The following is a 25,281-nucleotide window of genomic DNA, read 5'->3' as shown; positions in this document are numbered from 1 at the left end:
ATATTTGAGAAGTATGAAATCAAATTTAGGATCTTATGTGCATGGTCAATCCTTTTTATTACTCTCAGATTCTTTTAAGCGCTTAGGTTTAGGTTTAAAATCTCAAATTTCGACTCTAAGGGGCTATCCTATACTTGAAATCATTTTCTTAACGCTAAAGCTAATATCTATCGAACAATTTATATAATGACATTTAGCTTCCACTTTACTGGAGAAGCTATTGAGTTTAAATCTTATGAACAAAAGTAGTTTTTTTCTTCTTTTGAAAACAAGAAATAAAATTACAACGAGAATCCCTAAGTTTTACGAAGAAAAGTTTGATGTGGTGTTGTTTAATAAAAGTAAAAATAAAAATCTAAAACAACGTCATTTAAGACACAGACACAAAATCAGCACAGTAAACATCAATAGAATAGTAAAGATACAAAAGCGATGTGACAGATTACTATTGTAATGATAGGTATTGTTTGTATTTTATAGATTCAGAGAAGATGCGTGATACGTTTCTTCTTTCTTCTGTGACGTTTAAACAAGATATCTTTATTTTTTTTCTTCATTTTTTATACAAGGGGAGGCAGGAATTGAACTTAAGACATCAAGTGCAGGTGTAATTGCTCTTAGCCATTTGAACTACTACAAGCCCCTTGTAGATATCTTCAATTTAATAAATGAATTCCGTGCAGATATTGAATACCAAAAGCATCAACTTATTTAATTTAAAACATGAAGTTCAACAGACTCAACAAACATCAATGAAACATCCTAAACCAAACGAGAAGAAAACAAACATGGTTCTGTTCTGTCCATAGCAGTTGGACAGGATCGACAACATCAGAAATTCAAATGCAACGCACAATGAGCAGGAACAAGCAGACAGCTTCTTTTATTGACATGTAATCATAAAGTTCAATGCTGCTCATCAACAGCCAGTGGGATCGACTTCACCTGAAAGATGATCAAAATGGCAGAGGTCACATAATTCCTTCAAGGATATTGATCTACCAAATCATTCCAATCAACTCTCTCTATCTAAAATCAAGAGTGGAATGTAAAAGGACCAGCACAAATCAGAAAAAAAAGTAGATGAGCAAATTGGCTTTAAGAAAATTATCTTTCTGCTCTGCTAATATTGTACAAATAGACGAAACTTTTTCCTCAAGAAAACAACAGAATCATTTAATCACCAACAAACCAAGTGCAAAACAAAATTGAACTATTACATGTTTTAGCTTTTTGATTCGTGAGGTACCTATGCCTCTTAGAGAACTAGACTTATCCTCAGGGCACATGCAAACTTTTATCAACAGTTGAAGGATGGTCATAGCAAGGCTTTCCTGCTCTAATAGAATGTAAATTGAATTTATGGATCATCATATGAAATCCATGGAATGCAAGTGCCATTTTGTGTACGAGTAATACTGGGAAGGATAACATTACTAACCAGATTTCGGTACTTGAGAATGTAAAACATATCCAGATATCGCCTTGTCTCTCGCCTCTCAAGCTTAGACACATGCTTCCAGAAGCCATAAACCCCAGCTAAATTGAGCAGCCTCTCAGAATATATCTTCCAAGTGTACCTAGAGAATTGAGCTTGAAATTAGTTACAATGAGGTTGACAAAGATTGTCTTTTTGAAAGCATGCCAGAAATGCAACCTTTCATAAATTCGTTTGAGGCCCGCTTCAGATATCTTTTCCCAGTAGCCAGGATGCTTCTGGCACTGATCAAAGAAGTCAATCAGAAGTGCAGCCACTTGATCTTGATGATAGGGATCAATATGGAACCCAGAGATACCATGCTCAATGATCTCAGCAGGACCACCATGACATGTTGCAAAAGTAGGAAGGCCACAAGTCATGGCTTCCACAACGGTGAGGCCGAAAGCTTCATAAAAAGCAGGCTGCAACAGATAAGAGGATAGGTTAAAACATGGAATTCTAATACACAACAAACCATCATATAGCTACACCTCATACCTGCACAAAGACACCTTTTGTGTCTGCAATGTAGCGGTATAGCTCACCATTACGGGCACGGTTCATTTGGGCTGCAATCCACCGAAACTGGCCACTCAAGTTGTATTTCCTAACGAGATCATGCATCTTGTCAATCTCTGCGACTTCTTCTCTATCCCTAGAGTTCTTGGCGTCTATGTAACCACCAACCACAACAAGATTTACCAGTTCTCTTAGCTTGGTACTCTTACCATAACACTCAACAAGGCCAGTTAAGTTTTTCACTCTATCAAGTCTTGCCATGGAAAAGACAATAGGCTTTGATCGGTCACTCAAGATTCCACTGCATCACCATGAAGAAGTATCGAAACAAGGTCTGAGGAAAATGAAGTCATGTAACACAAATACATACAAATGTGTGTGTGTGTTTGTGTATCTACATACATAATCACAAGTGCCATTTAAAAGACAATAGTCTTTATCCCCCTACTTAAACACTAAAGATACTCACATATGCTCCTCATTCTGCTCAGCCCCATATAAGAGTTCTTCAATTGAGCCATGTAGAGCAGTAAGTCTTCTTTCCTTTTCAGAATATGGAAAATATATGCACATATCTGCTCCTGGGGAGACGATATTAAACTTCGGATCAAAAACATCAATCCCATGAACAACTCGATACAGCCCAGGAAGAGTGAAAGCTGTGTGGCTCTCATACTGTCCAACATTATTCTTGCTGAGATAAAGAACAATATTATGCTTTCAAATGATAAGCAAAACATACTAGAATCCAGACAGAAGAATAAAGGACCACATTTTGCAAAATGTAGAAGTCCACGTAGTTGTTACAGACAAGAATTTGAACTTGCTAATCATAAATATAACTTACATATTATACTACTACATTACAAGTGCAACTGCAGGTAGTGGAACAAATTGAGATATTATTTCTTGTGGAAAATGTAATAGATATTCAATTCATGTTCCAAACAAACTAGAGAAGAAGTCTAACCTTCCTGCAATCTCTTGGTATGTGCTGGTGATTATGAAATCAGCATTGTTCATTGCAATAAGATCAGCAGTGAATTGACTAGAAAAATGGTACTTGTCCTCATGTTTTTTCCAATATATATCAGAATCTGGGTACTTGGTTTTCTCCAATGCATGAGCAATATTGCACTACAAGGAGAATTCCATTTTGAAAAATTAAAATCAATATATGTCCCCTGTTATTTCACTGATAAGTTATGTTGTATCTGAAATAATAGATTGAAAAATTACAGTTCACCTGTGAGATTCCAAGTTTATTAGATAACAGAGTTGCAACAAGATTTCCATCACTGTAGTTTCCAATGATCAAATCTGGAACACCCTGCAACTCAGCAGCTATTTCATTTGAGGCATCCTAAGCATGGCCACAACAAGAAAAAGGATTAATTATGTTAATATAACCCACAAACAAGGGTAATAAAAACCCAAAAGCATGTACGATAAAGTTTGATTATTCAAGCAATGCACCAAGGGCAGAAAAGAAATAAAGGAAGATTAAACAGGAGCACAAAAAGTAATCCTATGCTTTTGGCTGCGTAATCCTTACCTCTGCGAAGGTCTCCAAGTACGGCCACACATCAAACCTTGAAATCCATTTCCGCATAATTCCATTCTCAGTTCTGAAAGGTACCCGCAAGATATGTGTGTGTTCTGTGCCACTGATTCTTTCCAATCTTTGGTTGCATGTTGTCCCTTTTGCATCAGGTATCAGTCGGGTAACCTTAAACCAGACAAGAAGTGATATAAACTGACACCTTATGTCAACTCATATCACAAGAACTTTCAGTTGAGCAAACTTACAATCAGAATTTTTGGAATAACATCCAGTCCTTGGTTTTGTATTCTAAGAAGCATCTCATTCTCCAGGGCACGTACTTGATCCAGTATATAAACAACCTGACATCAGTAAGAAAAGATATAACTTTTTCATGGTTTCAAGTGAAAACAATTCGTAAACTACTAAATCTATTAATATTCTATCAGATAGACAGCTAAATGGAAGAAAGGATCAAACACCAACAAATGGACATGAAATAGTGAAAAGTAAGCAATACCTGGCCACCAGTGTCAGGCAAACCCAAAACATTTGCTTGGCCAAAGTAGCCATGTGGAGAAACAATGACAACATTGAACACCATAGGAATCCTTCCAAGAAAAGTTTCCAGAGTAGATGGATCAGGAGCCTGAAGAATTTCCAAGAGAAGATGAACCATCTCTGATACCCGTTGTGCTGTGTCACCCCACCCTCTTTCAAATCCCATTCCTTGTAAGCTGCACTTAGTGTAAAGAAGATTAAAGGGTATTATCTAAAGCAAAAAAATCATCCCACTAAAGCAGTGGATATCAAAGTATTTGAAAATAGATGGGTTGCTTACTCAAATTCAAAGTCAGAATATGGTGTAGTTGCCGGTAACTTAGAAAGATATTCCTCTGCCTTTGCTAAAGCAGACTGAAGTCTGGGTATGCTCTGAATCCTATCATTTAGCATCATTGCCTACACAAGATTATAGAACTACTATGTGAGGATTTCAAAACCTTATTTTCATATTACTGCAGATATGAATTTAGGCAAGGATTTACTAGGAACCTAACGTTGAAAAATAGCTTACACTAAATTTGTATGTGAAGAGAAGCCCAGCAAAATAAACTAATGGGCCAGAAAATCATAAAGATAACTACAAAAGTGGAATGCTCATTCAGTAAAACCCATAGCTTAATCAAACTTACATGTCCATCGTGTTTATGTGTACGAAGGAAATCGAGAAGAGGCTCCAAACTTTCTTTGTTACGGAACATAATTGAAGATAAGTGACGGTTAAGGAACTGAACCCCATTTCCAATTGATGATGAGCGGGTTGGTCGAGGGAATGTTGCATTAAATGGCTCCAAATCAAGTTCAAGCACATATTTGTCATTGCACCTAGGACAATCATTTCAAATTGAGATTGCATTCGTGGATAATGAAAAAGACCAAACAAAACCTGATTTTTTTTTGGAGAAGGTAACAATATAAAACCTGGTTTGTCCTTACAATGTAATGCTTAATGCTACACCAGATAAGAAAGCACAGAGATTCAGCATCAATTACAAATTTCATTAACAAAGATTTACACATGAGATCCCTTACTCTCCATCCAGAAGTTCTTCCTTGAACCGGAGATATTCTGCAACACTCAAAAGATCCACACTGAGCTCATACACATTAACACGAACATATTCCCATACACCAGGTCTTGGACGAAGTGCAAGAGCCACGAAAGGAGTTTGAACAATTGCTTCCTAAAATGACAAACAAAGAATGAAATAAAAAAACCAGAACAACGAAAAAATCACACATATTTGTCATTTATAAGGCATTTGGATATCGCATGAAATACATAATAGGACATTTCTTTGCTTGGTTTTAGGTATATACTAATAAAATCTAATATATTCAATGGATTAAAAAATAATGTGCATTGAAACAAAGCCATAATTATCATGATCAATTTAAACTACCATTTTATGTGAAAATTTCATAATCTGTGTATATGGTTGTATAGAAAAATGAGGGAAGATGAAATATATATATGCTGAATCACATTCAATGTCATCTGTTCCTGAAATCAAAAGTTCACCTCAACAGAGTTTACAAGCCATGCAGAATGAAAGATTTGTGTTTTCTTGGGTCCCGAATAATGAAAAATTGGAACTTTAAATTATACCATTTACTTGTCATTTTCTAAGCAAACAAACATGTACTGCTTCAGAGACATCCTAAAATTTCGTTATCTATACTGTGTAAACAAATAATAAACAGTAAGCTGCTCTAAAAAACATAACATCCTCATTTCAAAATCAATGTGAAACACAAAGGGGACATGCAGAACTAATAACCGCATAATTAATATATTTGCACCCAAGAAAGTGTAGGAAATTGACCTGCGCAGACTGTAAGACTATACTGAAGGGGCTATCCTTGAGCTTCTGCATTCCTTCATCCTCTGCAATCACGTTTTCTAGCTCGTTTATCATTTGATGAGGTTGCAGTATCCCATTTCCTCGATCAACATACCTTCCAACATAACAAAATCACAACTTTCTCAAAACCCACATCAAATTTTTATTTATTTATTTCTTAATTTCGAAAAGAACCCTCCATTGAGAGAGAGAGAAAGAGACCTGGAGAGAAGAGAAACAAGTTCATTGCGGTGAGCAGCGAGGGTGTCTTCAATGCTCTTCCTCATGGTTGAAGCTGGAACTACCAGAGAGACAGAGAAAGTAGAAACTGGAGGTGAAGGTGAAGGTGAAGGAGAAGGTGAGGAGAGGAGGGACACATAAAGCATATAAATAGCCAAACGGAAATTGCAGAAAACGAGAGAGGAGAAAGGAGACAAAAAGGGCCATTGTTTTGGTCCGATCAGAGAGAGAGAGAGAGAGAGAGAGAGAGAGAGAGAGTGACGGTTATAAGTGTGAAGGGGCACTTGGCGGTGTTTCAGCGGCGCCAGCCTCTGTAAAGGCCTGAGAATCCTGACTCTTCCCTCGCTATTTGAAATCAAAACGGAAAATTTTCAGATTTTCATATCCAGGCGGAGATCACTAGGACCCTAAACTGGGCTTCATTGGGCCTATAAAAAAAGTGGGCTTTAAGCTAGATTGACTTGCAAGCATGCCCAACCCAGTAATGTGTCTATGGCCCATTTTAAGTGTGTTTCTGAATCTGAGAGGCTTAACTTGTAAATCTCAAGTTCGAATACCTATGACATCTTAGTAGTGTTTGTCAAAAATCCTCCTTTAGTTTAGACTATCGCTTATATTAAAAAAGAAAAAAGATGATGCTGATTTGGGCAGTGGATGGCAAGAATTTGAACTTGTGTAACAGTGTATCAGATTGGATAGAGACGGACTGAATTGCTAACATCTGGCCTGGATTAGTATAATTAACATATTTAATTGCTTGATACTTCTTCATCAAGAACAAGAATAAAATGCAGACAATAATGCGAAGTGCTGAGAAAATTCTCGGGTGTCCTTATTTTTCCAGGAAAACAAAAAAAACAGCTACTACCTAGCGCTAGATTAATTTGTACATGTGTTCGTGCTAAATTTTTAAGGCGGCAAAATTATACGGTGGTATAGCGATTACAGAATTTTTTGGATCAATATATTCAAATGCACACACTAAGCAGCAACAAGCGAACTGCTTCTTTGGCACCTATGATATGATTCTTCAATGCTGCTCATCAACAGCCAGCGAGATGGACTTAACCTGAAACAGGATCAGAATCATGGTCAGAAGCCGAAAAGTGATCTACCGAGCCACTAATCAGGAAAATGCAGAAGCCGAAAAGATAATTTTAGCTTTTTGCTTACGGTAACCTTTTTCTTTTTGTAAATAGAATGTAAAACCGACTTACAGATTACAGGGAGTCTACTGTGTCATACTGGGAAGGATAACACTACTGACCAGGTTTCGGTATTTGAGAATGTAAAACATCTCCAGATATCGCCGCGTCTCTCGTCTCTCAAGCTTAGACACATGCTTCCAGAATCCATAAACCCCAGCTAAGTTGAGTAGCCTCTCAGAATATATCTTCCAAGTGTACCTAGACAATTGAGCATGAAATTAGTTACCCCCCGGTTGACAAAATTTGTCTTTTTAAAAGTTTGCCAGAAAATATGAAACCTTTCAAAAATTCGTTTAATCCCGGTTTCAGATATCCTTTCCCAATAGCCAGGATCCTTCTGGCACTGGTCAAAGAAGTCAACCAGAAGTGCAGCCACTTGATCAGGGTGATAGGGATCAATATGGAACCCTGAAATACCATGCTCAATGATCTCAGCAGGGCCACCATGACAAGTTGCAAAAGTAGGAAGGCCACAACTCATGGCTTCCACAACGGTGAGGCCAAAAGCTTCGTAAAAAGCAGGCTGCAAAAGATAATAGTTAAAACCCGGAAAATAAATACCAAAACAAACCATCATATATCTATACCACATACCTGCACAAAGACACCTTTTGTGTCTGCAACGTAGCGGTACAGCTCACCATTGCGAGCATGGTTCATTTGGGTCACTATCCATCGAAACTGGCCACTCAAATTGTATTTCTTAATGAGGCCATGCATCTTTTCAATCTCCGCCATTTCTTCTCTATCCCTGCAGTTCTTGACATCTATGTAACCACCAACCACAACAAGGTTTACCAGTTCTCTTAGCTTGGTGCTCTTAGCATAAAACTCAACAAGTCCAGTTAAATTTTTCACTTTATCAAGTCTTGCCATGGAAAAGACAATACGCTTTGATCGATCACTCAACATCCCACTGCATCACCATTGAAGAAGTATCAGACAAATTGTGCAAAGAAAATGAAGTACATGTCAGTTCCATCACAAATAGTTATATATCACTTAAAATAGGCTAAATTTTTTTGAAAAAGGTTTGTTTTCTCCCCTACTTAAACACTAAAGATACTCACATATGCTCCTCATTCTGCTCAGCCCCATATAAGAGTTCTTCAATTGAGCCATATAGAGCAGTAAGTCTTCTTTCCTTTTCATAATATGGAAAATATATACACATATCTGCTCCTGGGGAGACGATATTAAACTTGGGATCAAAAACATTAATCCCATGAACAACTCGATACAGCCCAGGAAGAGTGAAAGCTGTGTGGCTCTCATATTGTCCAACATTATTCTTGCTGAGATGAAGAACAATATTAAACTTTAAAACGATAAGCAAAACATACTAGAATCAAGACAAAAGAATAAAGGACCACATTTTGCAAAATGTAGCAGTCCATTTACTTGTTACAGACAAGAATTTGAACTTGCTAATCATAAATATAACATATTATACTACTACATTACAAATGCAACTGCAGGTAGTGGAACAAATTGAGATATTATTTCTTTTGGAAAATGTAATAGATATTCAAATCATGTTCCAAAAAACTAGAGAAGAAGTCTAACCTTCCTGCAATCTCTTGGTATGTGCTGGTGATTATGAAATCAGCATTGTTCATTGCAATAAGATCAGCAGTGAATTGACTAGAAAAATGGTACTTGTCCTCATGTTTTTTCCAATATATATCAGAATCTGGGTGCTTTGTTTTCTCCAATGCATGAGCAATATTGCACTTCATTGAGAATCCCATTTCGAAACATTAAAATCAATATATTCCCCCATGTCATTTCACCAATATTTTATGTTGTATCGGAAATAATAGGATGAAAAAAATAGAGTTCACCTGTGTAATTCCTAGTTTATAAGATAACAGAGTTGCAACAAGATTTCCATCGCTGTAGTTTCCAATGATCAGATCCGGAACACCTTGAAACACAGCTGCAATTTCATTCGAGGCATCCTGACAATAGCCACAGTAGGAGAAAGGAGCTATTGTGTCATATTACTGATAAGCAAAGTTATTAAAATCCATAAGCATGCATGGTATAGATTGATCATTCAAGCAATTGAAAAGAGACAACGAAAAATAAAGGGGAAGAGAAACAGGATTTAAAAATAAATAAAAACCTATGCTTTTGATTGCTTACCTCTGCGAAGGTCTCCAAGTAAGGCCACACATCAAACCTTGAAAGCCATTTCCGCAAAATTCCATTCTTAGTCCTGAAAGGTACCCGTAAGATATGTGTGTGTTCTGTACTACTGACTCTTTCCAATCTTTGGTTGCATGTTGTCCCTTTTGCATCAGGTATTAGTCGGGTAACCTTAAACCACAAGAATTAATATAAAACGACACCTTATCCAACTAATACTGCGTAAACTTTTAGTTAGGCAAACTTACAATCAGAATCTTTGGTATCACACCCAATCCTTGATTTTTTATTCTAAGAAGCATCTCATTCTCCAGGGCGCGCACTTGATCCAGTATATAAACAACCTGATATCAGTTAAAAAATATATAACTTTTTCATGGTTTTAGGAGAAAAAGCTATGAAAGGAAGGCCAAAAACAAACAAATGGACATGAGATAGGGAAAAATAAGCAAGACCTGCCCGCCTGTATCAGGCAAACCCAAGACATTTGCTTGGCCAAAGTAGCCATGTGGAGACACAATGACAACATTGAACACCATAGGAATCCTCCCAAGAAAACTTTCCAGGGTAGAGGGATCAGGGGCCTGAAGAATTTCCAAGAGCAGATGCACCATCTCTGACACCCGCTGTGCTGTGTCACCCCACCCTCTCTCAAACCCCATGCCTTGCAAGCTACATTTAGTGTAAAAAAGGTTAAAGCTATGTTGCATTGACACTTCAAAGGTAATATCCAAAGGAATCAAATCATTCCCCAAAAGTAGTGGCAATCAAAATATTTGAAATATAGATGAGTTTCTTACTCAAACTGAAATTCAGAATATGGTGTAGTTGGAGGAAACTTAGAAAGATACTCCTCTGCCTTTGCTAAAGCAGACTGAAGTCTCAATATGCTATGAATCCGATCGTTTAGCATCATTGCCTGCACAAGATTTCACAACTAATATCATTCAGTCAAAAGGTACCTCATCAGGATTTCAAAACTTTGTTTTGATATTAATTCATGCATGGCTTTAGGAAAGGAAAATACTAAGAACCTAAGGTTGGCAAGTAGGTTACACTCAATTTAAATGCAAGCAAAGAAAAGTCCAGTAAAATAAATTAATGGGCCAAAAAATCACGATGATAACTGACAATGTGTAATGCTCATTCATTAAAACTCATAGATTTTCAAATTTCAAACTTACATGGCCATCATGTTTGTGCGTACGAAGGAAATCCAGAAGTGGCTCCAAACTTTCTTTTTTACTGAACATAATTGAGGATAAGTGACGGTTAAGGTATTGAACCCCATTTCCAATTGATGAGGACCGGGTTGGTCGAGGGAATGCTGCATTAAATGGCTCGAAATCAAGTTCAAGCACATAGTTGTCATTGCACCTAGGAAAATCATTTCAAATTCAGATTGTACTTGTGGACAAAGCATTTGAAAGAGCAAGTAAAAACTGTTTAGTCGGTCGGCACTATTTAATGCTTCACCAGGTAGGAAAGTGCAGAGATACAGCATAAATTACAAATTTCAGTAACAAAGATTTACATATGAGATCCCTTACTCTCCATCTATAAGTTCTTCCTTGAATTGAAGATATTCTGCAACAGTCAAATGATCCACACTGAGTTCATACACATTGACTCGAACATATTCCCAAACACCAGGTCTTGGACGAAATGCAAGAGCAACGAAAGGAGGTAGAACAATTGCTTCCTAAATGAAAAATAAAGAAGGAATCAGAAAACCAGAACTACAAAGACCACTTCGACCCATGTTAGCTATTCATTGAGTATTTGGACATTGCATGAAAGACATAAGAGAGCACGTCTTTGCTTGGTACACTAACAGAAACATCAATGCGATGACCACTTTAAAATACCAACAAAGTGCCTTTTCCATATCACTTATGGCAAAAAATAAAGAAGCTTACAAATAAAAAACCCAATAAACATGTTTTACTGCATTGCAAATACATTATGTCACTTAAAACATCATAGCAGCATAACTACCTCTGTCCAATTGACTGTAAAACAGCCCCTTCCCTCACCAGCACTAACTTCTTGCATAAAGCATCTAAAAATTAGGGAAACTAAAATATATGTGCTGAATCCCATTGATTGTCATCAGTGCCTGAAATCAAAATTTCTTCTCAACCAAGGTTACAAGCAATGCACAATGAAGATTTTGTTGACTATTTGACTCAATAATGCACCTACAACCTTGAAATTTGGTTGATTGGTTGCTTTTGGCTGTTTATCTTGGTATTTGGTTGATTGGCAGACAAATTGCATGGGAATGCATTTATTATGGGCAGCTTTAGACTTTGCCTATATATTGGGCCGTGGGCATATTAGTTATTCGACTTTTACTAATTAATTGGTTTGACTTGATTAGCAGCCAACCCATTGGCTCCTTTGAAGAGCCACTCATCCTTGGCTTTAAAAGGAGAAGTAGATGGAGAGAGCTGCACCAAAGACTCTGAGAGAGAAGTGAGAGAGGAAAAATAATAGTTGTGCAGAAAAATAATTTGTGGCTGCCGTTGGTTATTTTTTCCTTTCTTCAAATTATATTCAATTTGTATTCTCTTTATATTCTTGAGTATGTGAGCATGGGTATATTTGCTGCTTGGGTTTCTGAGTGTTAAACACTATTATATTCTCTTATTTGATTATAGTGGATTACTCTGTCATCTCCAAACTGGATGTAGGCATTGCTAAACCAGTATAAATCTTGTTGTTGTTTTGCTTTTTTTTTAATCTCTTGCCAGTTGTTGTTTATTTTTCACTCACAGTTGGTTGATGCTTTCACACAACAAGTGGTATCAAAGCTCCAGTTTTTTCGACTGGGGTTTCGTAGGAGTAAAAATTTGTTGGAGTTACATTGACGTGAATAGTGTTGTGCTATAGTGGCGTGAATAATGTTGACACTATAGTTCCAGTAAACAGTACAACTACCGTAACTGTGAACAATACTGTATTTGTGAATAGTGATGAGTAGATGGCTGGAGATAAAGACGAACTTGTTAAGGAGAAGAAGTCGACATCGTCTTCGTCGGCACCTACATCTAATAGACATCCAATTGTTATTACAAGATGAGAGGTTGATAAATTGAATGGCTCTAATAATTTTGGTATGTGGCAATGTGAAGTTATGGATGTGTTGTATCAACAAGAGTTGGATATGGTTCTGGAGGATAAACCTGAAGATATTGATGACAAGCAGTGGATGAGAATTAATCTTCATTCTTGTGCCGCTATTCGAAAATTCCTTGAGAAGGAGTTGAAATACTCGTATGTGAAGGAAACTTCTGCTAAATGGATGAAATTGGAGGAGAAGTATATGACTAAGAGCGCAGAAAATCAACTATTCTTGAAGAAGCGACTCTTCTGATTTCAGTATCGTCCAGGTATTTCTATGCATGAACACCTCAATGATTATAATAAAATACTTGCTGATTTAGCAAACCTTGATGTGAAAATTCCTGACGAGGATAAGACACTATGTTTGTTAAATTCATTGCCTGATGATTATGTGTAACATCCCACATCGACCAATGGAGAGGGGGTGATGTGCTTTATATGTACATGCCCGCCTCCATCTAGTATGAGACCTTTTGAGAGTTCACTGGCTTCGGAGTTATGGGAACTTCAAAAGTTAAGCAAGTTGGGGTTAGAGCAATCCCAAGATGGGTGACCTAGTGAGAAGTTGCTCGTGAGTTACCATAAACAAAACCGCTCGAGCAGAGATGGGGGCCCAAAGCAGATAATATCATGCTACAGCGGAGCTAATCCCGGGATGTGACATTATGATCATTTGACAACTATTTTGTTGTATGAAAAATCCGAGGTGAAACTTGATGAGGTGTCTGTGGCATTGGTGAATTATGAGTGTCGTAAGAAGGAATAGAAGACTCACAAGTTACAAAATGAGGTAAATAAAAGAAAATCTGGACAGGGAAAATCTCATTCAAAGTCGCTAGGAAAGTTTCCTGCTAAAGACGAATGTGCCTTTTATTGCCAAAAAAAGTCATTGGAAGAAAGACTGCCCCAAATTGAAGAACAAAGAAAAGGAGAAAGTGGGTTCTGAAGCAAATGTTGCAAAATTTGGAGATGATGATTTGGAGATTGCTTTGGCTAGTTCATCTGCTGATGTTTACTCCAAGGAGTGGATTTTGGATTCAGGTTGCACCTATCATATATGTCCTATTCAGGAATGGTTTTCTAGCTTCCAGGAGCTCGATGGTGGAGTTTTTTTTATGAGAAATAATAGTGCTTGCAAAACATAAGAGATATGCAAAATCTGTTTGAAGATGCATGATGGAACAGTCAGAGCATTGAGTGATGTTCGGTATGTACTGGATATGAAGAAGAATCCTATCTCATTGGGCACTTTGGAATCCAAGTGTCTCAAGATCTCCATGGACAGTAGAGTTCTTAAAGTAGTGTATGGGGCACTGGTGGTGATGAAAGGTACCGGATGAAATAAATTGTATTTCTTGCTGGGTAGTACAATTATTGGTGAAGCAGCTGTCACCGAAGCTGCTGACATAGATAACACAGACACTACGAGGTTATGGCATATCCGTCTTACGCATGCTGGTGAAAAGGCATTGCAAGGATTGGTGAAGCAAGGCTTATTAAAAGGTGCGAAGGCATGCAAATTGGAATTCTGTGAACACTGTGGGCTGCATAAGCAAACTAGAGTGAAATTTGGTACCGCTATTCAACACACTAAAGGCATTCTAGATTATTTTCACACTGATGTTTGGGGACCTTCCAAGAATGCATCTTGAGGAGGTTGCCATTATTTTGTCTCCTTTGTTGATGACTTCTGTAGAAGAGTATGGGTGTACATCATGAAGCATAATGATGAAGTCTTGAAGATATTCCTGAAGTGGAAAAAAATGATTAAAACGCAGAGCGGTTGAAAGATCAAGACTCTCAGATGAGACAATGGTGGTGAATCTAAGTCTGATCCTTTCTTGAAAGTTTGTCAAGATGAGGGTATTGTGAGGCACTTCACGGTTAGGGAGACACCGCAACAGAATGGGGTGGCGGAGTGCATAAACAATACTTTGCTTGAGAAAGTCCGGTGTATGCTGTCTAATGATAATTTAGGCAAGGCGTTTTGGGCTGAGGCGATTACTTAAGCAAGTCATCTCATTAATCGGTTGTCTGCTATTGCGAACGAGGGCAAAACTCCCATGGAGGTATGGTATGGCAAACCTTGTACTGATTACAAGTATTTACACATATTTGGTTGTCCTGTTTACTGTCATGTCAGGGAAAGCAAGTTGGATCCAAGAGCAAAGAAAGCTCTATTTATGGGTTTTAGCACTGGCATGAAGGGATACCGACTCTGGTGTCCAGATAAGAAGAAATTTGTTGTAAGCAAAGATGTGACTTTTGATGAGGTTGCTATGGTTAATCAGAACAAGCATGAAGGTGAAACTGAAGCGACCAAGACCATGAGTAGTCCAAAGTAGGTGGAGTTACTGAAAACTCCAGTTGTTCCAATAAGGTTTGATGTTACAGACACTAGTCCTACAATTGATTCTGATGATGAGGATGAGAATGATGAAGAGGAGGAACCTACCCAAGAGCCTCCATAGCAACAAGATTCTATTGCAACCAGAAGATCGAGAATGGAAATTCGAAAGCATGCTCGGTTTACTGATATTGTGGCATATGCACTTCTCGTTTTTGAAGATGATATTTCATCTGCCTACAAAGAAGCTGTCAGAAGGTCAGAGAGTGTGGAGTGGAAGAAATTTATGGATGATGAGATAAAATCTCTTCATAAAAATGAGACTTGGAAGCTGGTTCAGTTACCGAAGAGGAAGAAAGCAATTGGTTGCAAATGGGTTTATGCCAAGAAGATGGAATATTTAGGAAAAGACAATGTAAAATTCAAAGCCAGATTGGTAGCTAAAGGCTATGCTCAGAAGGAAGACATTGACTACAATGAGGTATTTTCACCTGTAGTAAAACATTCTTCTATTCGTATTATGTTGGCTTTGGTTATAGACCTTGAGTTGGCTCAACTTGATGTCAAAACTGCATTCTTACATTGTGATTTGGAGGAGGAGATTTATATGTCTTAGCCAGAAGGTTTTAAGGTTAATGGCAAGGAAAATTGGGTTTACAAATTGCGAAAATCATTGTATGGCTTGAAGCAGTCTCCAAGATAATAGTATAAGCGATTTGATCGATTTATGATCGAGCAAAAGTACCCAAAAAGTCACTATGACCATTGTGTATACTTTCGCAAGCTACAAAATGGAACCTTCATTTATATGCTTTTATATGTTGATGATATGCTTATAGCATGTAAGAGCAAAGTGAAGATTGAAAGGTTGAAGACTCAACTAAGTAATGAATTTGAGATGAATGACTTGGGAGAAGCTTGGAAGATACTAGGTGTGGAAATTGAAAGAGATAGAGCGAAGGGCAAGATTAGTCTATGTCATTGAAGAAGGTACTACAACGTTTCGGGATGAATGATAATTCAAAACCGGTTAGTACACCTCTTGCCCCTCATTTCAAACTTAATGCTTTTATTTCTCCTAAAACTAGTGAAGAGAGTTATTACATGGCTCAAATTCCATATGCAAGTGCTGTTGGTAGTTTGATGTATGCTATAGTGTGTACTAGGCCTGATATTTCACAAGCTGTTAGTATTGTCAATAGATATATGCATAATCCAAGAAAAGGGCATTGTCAAGCTATGAAATGGATTTTACAGTATATTTTGGGTACTGTAGATGTTGGTTTATTATTTCAGCAGGATAAAGTTACTAGTCAATGTGTTGTTGGATATGTGGACTCTAATTACGCAGGTGATTTGGACAAGCGTAGGTCCACTATAGATTTTGTATTCACTCTTGCTGGAGGTCCAGTGAGTTGGAGATTGACTTTGCAATCTACTATTGCCTTGTCGACTACTGAAGCGGAATACATGGCGGTAACAGAAGCTATTAAGGAAGTCATCTAGCTTCAAGGGTTGGTTGATGAGTTAGGGGTTCAACATGACCATGTGGATGTTCATTGTGACAGTCAGAGTGCTATTTATTTAGTAAAGAATCAAATTCATCATGCACGTACGAAACACATTGACATAAGGTTCCATTTTGTTCTTGAGATTATTGACAAGGGAGATATTCTTCTTTAGAAGATTGGGACTGTCGACAATCCTACGGATATGTTGACAAAGCAAGTTTCGTTGCTCAAGTTTAAGCACTGATTAGACTTGATTGACATTTGAAAAATTTATTGATTGCTCCGTGGGGGATTGGGAGACGACCATTGAGAGTATTACTACTATGGTTTGGTGCAATTTTGAGTGAAGGTCGAGATTGTTGACTATTTGACTCAATAATGCACCTACAACCTTGAAATTTGGTTGATTGGTTGTTTTAGCTGTTTATCTTGGTATTTGGTTGATTGGTGGACAAATTGCATGGGAATGCATTTATTATGGGCAGCTTTAGGCTTTACCTATATATTGAGCCGTGGACACATTAATTATTAGACTTTGACTAATTAATTGGCTTGACTTGATTAGCAGCCCACCCGTTGGCCCCTTTGAAGAGCCACTCATCATTTGGCTTTAAAAGGACCAGCAGATGAAGAGAGCCGCACCAAAGACTGAGAGAGAGAAGTGAGAGAGGAAAAATAATAGTTGGGTAGCAAAACAATTTGTGGTTGCCTTATTTTTCCATTTCTTCAAATTGTACTCAATTTGTATTTTCTTTATATTCTTGAGTGTGTGAGCTTGGGTATATTTGGGGCTTGGGTTTCTAAGTGTTAAACACTATTATATTCTCTTATTTGATTATAGTGGATTACTCCGTCGTCTCCAAATTGGATGTAGGCATTGCCGAACCAGTATAAATCTTAGTGTTCTTATTGGTATTGTTTTGTTGTTTTTATCTCTTGCCAGTTGTTTATTTTTCACTCACAGTTGGTTGATGCTTCCGCACAATAGATTTCTTGCTTTCTTAGGTTGCACATAATGGAAACTTGGAACTTTAAATCATAACGTTTAAATTGTCATCTTCAAAGAAAACAAATAACTTCCTCATATGAATAAACTGGACAAAGAAATCCTAGAAACATAACATTCTCATTTCAAGCACAATAGCATAACTAATATATTTGTACACCAAAAATGGAAAAATAAATAATAAAAAAGACAATAGCACAAGTGTGTGTAGCAAAATTGACTGACCTGGGCAGACTGTAAGACTTTGCTGAAGGGGCTATCCTTGAGCTTCTGCAATCCTTCATCCTCTTGAATCACTTTTTCCAGCTCGTCTATGATTTGATAAGATTGTAGTATCCCCTTCCTCGGTCAACAAACCTTTCAACATAACAACATCTCTAATTTATCAAAAACCCACATCTACTTTTTAAATATATTTTCAAAACGATTTCTCCATTTGAAAAACAAGAGAGAGAGAGAGAGAGAGAGAGAGAGAGAGAGAGAGAGAGAGAGAGAGAGAGAGAGAGAGACCTGTAGAGAAGAGAAACAAGTTCATTGCAGTGAGCAGCGAGCGTGTTCTGAATCCACTTTTTCATGGTGGAAGTTCCTCAGTCCTCCTCACACACACCGCCAGAGACACAGAGAGAGATAGAGGAAGAGAGACAGGGACAGAAGAGAAAGGTAGCAAAGCAGATAGAGAAAATATTACAGTGAGTGATACAAAAGCGGAGGAAGAAAAAGCAGATGAAGGTGAAGATGCCGTTCAACATAAATATATGAAAGGACAAAAAAGAAACGGTAGAAGATGAGAGAGGAGGGATGGAGACAAAAATAGCCGTCAGCCATTGTTTGCTCTGATCAGATTCAGAGAGAGAGAGAGAGAGAGCGAGACGGTGAATCGGTTCGGTTGGGTCATAAATGTGAAGGCGTGTTCGTCCAGAGTCAACACTCTCCCTCGCTTTTTGAAATCCAAACGGTGGGATTGGAATTTATCGATAAAAGTATTGCCGCACATTAATTGGGCCTTATAATATGGGCTCGGGGACGGATCGGTTTGCAAGTAGGCCTAATACCGCGATTTTAACGGATTTTTTTGACGAATTTGACGCTGGTTGCAATGTAAACCACCCAATCTTGGTCAAGGGATAATGTGTGTTACTTTGATTTGCAGTAGTAAAGTGGAATTTGACTATAATTTTGAGGAGGAATTGAACAATTAAGTGCTCGTTTGACATTGTTTATTTGAGGTGTTAAGTGATTTTTTAAAATTTTTGAGAAGCCTAGCTCGTTTGGTAAACTATGAGAAAATCACTTATTGTTAAAAATTGTTATGAGAGAAAGCTATAAGGGAAAACAGCTAATGAGATGCTTTCATTTTATGATTATGCGGGAATCAGTACTAACAACACTTTTAACAAAAAGTTTATCAAACGCCAAACTGATTTATTTCATAATTGAGTTCTTTCACAACAAATCTGACAGCGATTATTTTCACATCACAACAATGTCAAACTAACCCTAATCCTATTATATTATGTTGAGGGATTAAGGTATGAAATGATTTGTATAACTAAACTATGAAAGTTCATAAACCTAATCAGTGAGGAATCTGATTCACTTGGGTCGAGGGACTCACTGATTGCCATTCTTTCTGCCAACCTAAACTTTTTTATTTATTTATTTATTTTTAAAAGGTTCTGTTTAGGGTTTAGATTATAATTTCTTTACTGTGGCCGTCAGAGACTAGAAGAACCTGTATATCTCAATTATTAATATTTGGCTGACTAATCAGGCATGCTGGAACTAATTAACAGAATAATTAAGCATCGATCTTTCCTTGATATATACTTGAGTGTTATTAAGAATAAATCCAATTGCTAATGATTATGTATTTATAGTGTCACCAAATTAACAGCAAGGAAGATGCTTGCGTGTCACCAAATTAACAGGCTTCTTTATTTAGTTATATTTATAGTGTTCTTATTGGTAGACTTGTCAACATGTGTGTGTATATATATATATATTTAAAAATCTAATGTTTAATTAAAGGTATTATGAATAAAGAAATAACAAACGCAAGTATCATTTCGAAAGGTGAAGAATATTATCCTACTTAATATAATATAGAGACACAGATCTGTTCATCATTTATCTCACACTCAGTCAAATATCATAACTGCAAAAACAAAAAAGCACAGGATACAGGAGAACAAGAATCAATCATCTTTTTGACTGACTCCTGGAGTACCGACTCATGAAAATCCTCTTTTTTTCTATTTTTTTTAATGGCATGAGAAGAATAAAGCGCACTATGGAGAGATAATTCTAATTTTATTTTATTTTAATCAAAGAATTATAACTAATTAATTAAGCAAGTCCTAAATAACATATAACATATTCTGTGGTGGCCAATAATTAAGGATGGAGTATTATTATAAGCTTGTGTGAGTAATGAGACTACTATATATAATGAGGTTTGGCCCGAAGGAATTCAAATCAAAGCAAAACTTGCAATCAGTTTGAAATTGTAGTTAACATGGGGAATCAAGTTTCCTCTTCTCCTGCTCCTACACCTTCTCACTATTATCAAGGAGATCGATATGGAGCCCCAGTGGTGGCGACCAATATGGAGAGTCACGGAGCTCCACAAAAGCTGCAAAGGCCTTACAATGACTCTGTGATCAGCTCTGACGAGGCAGTACGAATCTATGACCACGTCTCCAACATGGAGAATCGTGGAGCTCCACAGAAGCAGCAAAGACCTTACAATAACCATGTCATCAACTCTGACGAGGCAGTACGAATCTATGACCACGTCCCCAACATGGAGAATAGTGGAGCTCCACAGAAGCAGCAAAGGCCTTACAATAACCATGTCATCAACTCTGACGAGGCTGTGCGAATCTATGGTGGGATATGTGTCACAACTCGTACCAATAAACCAGCCCCAGTCATCAATCGTGATATGCGTTATTATTAGTTAATCATATGATCATGAATGCTTTTGAACTGAAACCAATGTCCTGGCTTCTATTGATCCGTTTGTTATAAGCTAAATCTTCCTACAGCTTTAGATATAAAGCTGTTAATTATTACCAAGGGAAGCATGCAGCTTATCAACTATATGGGATCAATATAGTATACAAACATGTTTCTAATTATGATCAGTCCTTTTGTTTTGGTATGTACTTTCCACATCTTTTTAATTATGCCCTACTTTGTAATATTACATAATACAACTCCATCGTGTGTACGTATTTTAAGGTTTTAGTCTCTCTCTCTCTCTCTCTCTCTCTCTCTCTCTCATGAATTAATTCGACTTGCACGCATGATTGGGAAACTGAAGATGATCTAAGTCATCACCAGCAGTTTGATTAAAGGATCAGATGATAATTGGAATTTTTCATTTCCTAAACCTAAATCACAATGTAAAGATGATTTTCTACGAAATATCAATCCAATTGAGATCATTTAGGGTTCATTTGGGAGTGCTTTTGGGACGGGCTATAATGTGGTTCTCCATAAAAATCACTTAAACCCACTTTATTAAATGGAGAAATGATTATTGGCCTATTTAGAATCACTCCCAAACGAGTCCTTAGTGATATATTAAGGGATTAGGAAATGATTCATATGAACTGTGAAAGTTCATAAACCTAATCGGTGTGGAATCTGATTCACCAGGGTCTAGGGTCTCACTAATTCCATCCTTGCTGCCTTAGCTTTAAAATAAAATAAAAACTTTATGTTTTGGGTAGATTATATTATTTTCTATTTTATTTCTTAAGTATCCCTGTGCGTTAGATTGCAGGAACTAACGGAATAATTAAGCATCGATCTTTCCTTGAGATAGAAAGCGAAAAGGTCACCGTTGTATCCCCATCGATTGACTCAGCAACTTCTCATCCTTACAAAAATGGTGTCTGCTATTAGTTTCACATTCATTACTCCATAATCATTCCTGGTCACATTTCTTATAAAACTGAGAGATTATTATCTTCATCGATGAGTTATACTTGTATAAGAGATTTAGTTAGCAATGTGATCAGTAGATACCATAGGGCACATAAATTTTAACTTAAAGTTTTTTTCTTAATAAAATTTTAAAAGAGAGTAAATGATAGTGGGGTTTATGACTAAAAGTATTAAAATAATATTTGACATCAAGCTAATTATTTTTTGGATATGTTATTTTTTTTTTTCATATTTCTTCCGGTCTTTAAATCCATGTAAGATTTGACTACTCGGTTGGAGCAACTTTAACCTTCAATTTTTGTTATTTCATGTTCATGACATATCGATTGAAGATGCTCTAAGAACATGATAAAGGACACTGTAGTTGCAACGCTATGATTAAGTTAAATATCAACAAAAAAAAGTTTGTGACAATAAAAAATCTCAAAATAGTCAAAAGTGAAGAGGAACTTATACGTACAATTATTGAGCTTTCCTTTTATCTTCCTTCCCAAAATTTGAACCAAGAAGAAGGAAAGTTTCTAAATCCTGGTGACAATGGTCAAAGTGAACTTGTATTAAGTTATGCAAGGAATTAATACCTTCCCATTTCCCCTAAGGAACGTTCTTATCCCTTTTTTGTGCATGTGTCTTTGTCTGCCTCGAACTCCTTTAGTGATTGCAACAACAAACCCCTATTAGGCTGATTACTATTAATTTGACCCAAATAAAATTAAGTATGCAAATTAGAAAGAGATGCAAAAAGAATATGCCATTTTGTTCCCAATTAAGGACTCAAAAGCATTGTTGAACGCAAGGTTGTGGACGGGATTGTGGGACAGTATTGGCCGACTTTGGTATCCATATGCTCTAAAGTAGTTTGGCCGAGAAGCAAATGCTTTCTCCACTACGTGGAATTATTATTAAGGCAATGTTATATGAACAAGAATATCTTATCCTACCAAGAAGATATCAAGCACAGGCCTTGCTTACCATGAGATAGGCCAGAAATGTTTTGTTACGTAAACTTGCCATCGTAAGCATATATATGCCACACTATTTCTAAAATGAAGAAATTAAATTACAAAGAAGATCTTCTAAGAATCCCAATATTCATGTTATTGTAAAGAAATAGACAATGGAAAGTTAGTAAATCAGATACATATATATTAAGTTTGCCATGACCAAATGACCTTCAGATCATCAGCTATTATGTTGGCTTCCCGATAAACATGTCTTACGTACTTAGGATTTATCCACATACCCTTGTTATCCATGGATATGTATATATCATTGTTTTTTCTTTGATGGTGGCTGTTGGGATCTAAAACAAATTGGTTATATGGTCCACAGTCGGTGCAAAGGATAAAGTGTCCAAGAAGGGTCCTGGGTATTATGAGATGCTCATGTGCTTGAGTGATTGAATCGAATAATTTTTTTTTCTTTTTTATTTTTCAGTAGAATCTAATGCATGTATCCAAAAAACTCTCCAATAGAAGGGGAAGAAAATAATACAAAACAATGTCCTGGCTTCTATTGATCCGTTTGTTATAAGCTAAATCTTCCTACAGCTTTAGAAATAAAGCTGTTTAATTATTATTATTAAGGGAAGCATGCAGCTTATCATTTATATGATATCAATATAGTATATAAACATCTTTCTAATTATGCCCTACTTTGTAATATTACATAACACAACCCCATCGTGTGTACGTATTTTAAGGTTTTAGTCTCTCTCTCTCTCTCTCTCTCTCTCTCTCATGAATTAATTCGACTTGCGTGCATGAATGGGAAACTGAAGATGATCTAAGTCATCATCAGCAGTTTGATTAAAGGTTAAATTGTTGAAAGAGATATAATCTATAAAATAAACAGTTTAAATTGTTAAAATACAATACAAATGAGCTCTACAAAAATACCTCTCAAATAAGTTTATTTGAGGGAGATTCACTATAATACCCAATATAGGAGTCTAAATTATAAATTAAAAAAAACCTATATGAAATGGACTTTAGAAATACACCCAAATCTTATTTACAACATAACAAAAAGGATTTTAACTTCTTTTAATTTACAAAATTGCCACTAATTTCTTAAAACAAACCAAACCCAAAAACCTCATAAAAAAAAAAGCTCAAAACACTCAATGGGGCATCAAAGTAATTTAATAATTAAAATTAAATTCAATATGGCAAGCTGTCATTTTTTGAATTTTTTTGGGGTTTGTTATAGAAATTAAATGGTGTAAGGTTTATTTATAGTTTTAGTACTAAGAATGGATATATGACTAAATATCTCTCTTTAATTTGAGAAATTTGTCACATGCAACTCTCAATTTGGGTGATTTTTTAAAGAGATAATATATGAAATAGACAGTTTGAATTATTCAAATACAATACAAAATGAGCTCTACAAAATACCCCACAAATAAGTTTATTTGAAGAATTCATCGTCTGCAACTCTCAAGAACGAAAAGAAACTAGATAAACTATGATATTGATTCCTGTCAATCTCGTCAGGAAGAAATATCTTCACCTCCCACAAATTGTGCGTCTTCCTATTTTTCATTAATGTGTTCTGTACCAACAATATCCATGGGTCGACGTACCACGAAATTCTTAGCACCAAAGAATCTTCCATAATAATCAAAATTAAATTTAGCAGCACAAATTGTTATTTTTCAGGTTTGTTTATAGAAATTAAATGGTATAAGAATTTATTTATATTACTAGTTCTAAGAATGGATATATAACTAAATATCTTTTTTATTTATTTATTATCTATATATACACACACGCCGCTACTCATAGGAGTTCAAACTTTGAGACTACTAGTACATAAATTAGTGCTATTTTTCATCAAGATAGGTCATGTTGATAAATATTATATTATATTAAGGGATTAGGAAATGATTCATATGAACTGTGAAAGTTCATAAACCTAATCGCTGTGGAATCTGATTCAACAGAGTCCAGGGTCTCACTAATTCCATCATTTCTGCCTAAGCTTTAAAATAAAATTAAAAAAAGTTATGTTTAGGGTAGATTATATTATTTTATATTTTTTTTCTTAAGTATCCCTGTGCGTTAGATTGGATAGAGACCGACTCAATTATTAACATATGGCTCGCTAATCCTACATGCAGGAACTAACGGAATAATTAAGAGATTTAGTTAGCAATCAATAGATACCATACATAAATTTTAACTTAAAGTTTTTTTCTTAATATAATTTTAAAAAAGAGTAAATGATAGTGGGGTTCATGACTAAAAAATATTAAAATAATATTTGACATCAAGCTAATTTTTTTTGGATATGTTATTTTTTGTCATATTTCTTCCGGCCTTTAAATCCATGTAAGATTTGAGTACTTAGTTGGAGCAACTTTAACCTTCAATTTTTGCCATTTCATGTCCATGTAGTAATTTGACATATCGATTGAAGATACTCTAAGAACATGATAATCCATGTAGTAATTTGACATATCGATTGAAGATACTCTAAGAACATGATAAAGGACACCGTAGTTGCTACGCTATGATTAAGTTCTAGATATTAACAAACAAACAAAATTTGGGACAAAAAAAAATTCCAAAATAGTCAAAAGTAAAGAGGAACTTATACGTACAATTATTGAGCTTTCCTTTTATCTTCCTTCCCAAAATTTGAACCAAGAAGAAGGAAAGTTTCTAAATCCTGGTGACAATGGTCAAAGTGAACTTGTACTAAGTTATGCAAGGAATTAATACCTTCCCATTTCCCCCCTAAGGAACGTTCTTCTCCCTTTTTTGTGCATGTGTTTTTGTCTG

At 36.2% G+C, this 25,281-nt stretch overlaps 2 protein-coding genes across 2 annotated transcripts; both read right to left on the bottom strand.

Annotated features, from left to right (window-relative positions):
• Positions 1 to 690: 690 nt before the first annotated feature.
• LOC117616724 (sucrose synthase 2-like) lies at positions 691 to 6,515 on the bottom strand. Its single transcript, XM_034346121.1, has 15 exons — positions 6,170 to 6,515; positions 5,930 to 6,062; positions 5,136 to 5,287; positions 4,736 to 4,928; positions 4,384 to 4,502; positions 4,063 to 4,279; positions 3,809 to 3,904; positions 3,555 to 3,728; positions 3,246 to 3,362; positions 2,970 to 3,136; positions 2,469 to 2,693; positions 1,979 to 2,300; positions 1,658 to 1,902; positions 1,442 to 1,580; positions 691 to 945 (listed from the first exon to the last, which is right to left on the bottom strand). The coding sequence occupies exons 1-15, from the start codon at positions 6,331 to 6,333 to the stop codon at positions 907 to 909; spliced, it is 2,502 nt and encodes an 833-aa protein (XP_034202012.1). The 5' UTR covers positions 6,334 to 6,515; the 3' UTR covers positions 691 to 906.
• Positions 6,516 to 7,018: 503 nt separating this feature from the next.
• On the bottom strand, positions 7,019 to 18,197 carry LOC117624116 (sucrose synthase 2-like). Its single transcript, XM_034355257.1, has 15 exons — positions 18,050 to 18,197; positions 17,765 to 17,882; positions 11,097 to 11,248; positions 10,731 to 10,923; positions 10,347 to 10,465; positions 10,002 to 10,218; positions 9,795 to 9,890; positions 9,544 to 9,717; positions 9,240 to 9,356; positions 8,962 to 9,128; positions 8,466 to 8,690; positions 7,990 to 8,311; positions 7,674 to 7,918; positions 7,455 to 7,593; positions 7,019 to 7,256 (listed from the first exon to the last, which is right to left on the bottom strand). Exons 1-15 carry the CDS (start codon positions 18,112 to 18,114, stop codon positions 7,218 to 7,220), a joined length of 2,388 nt encoding a protein of 795 aa, XP_034211148.1. The 5' UTR covers positions 18,115 to 18,197; the 3' UTR covers positions 7,019 to 7,217.
• Between the last annotated feature and the right edge of the window lie 7,084 nt (positions 18,198 to 25,281).

Source organism: Prunus dulcis, chromosome 1 (genome assembly GCF_902201215.1).
Source record: "Prunus dulcis chromosome 1, ALMONDv2, whole genome shotgun sequence".
Classification (NCBI taxonomy): Eukaryota; Viridiplantae; Streptophyta; class Magnoliopsida; order Rosales; family Rosaceae; genus Prunus; species Prunus dulcis.
The sequence above is the reverse complement of the archived record's forward strand: the minus strand, read 5'-3'. Positions and strand labels throughout refer to the sequence as shown.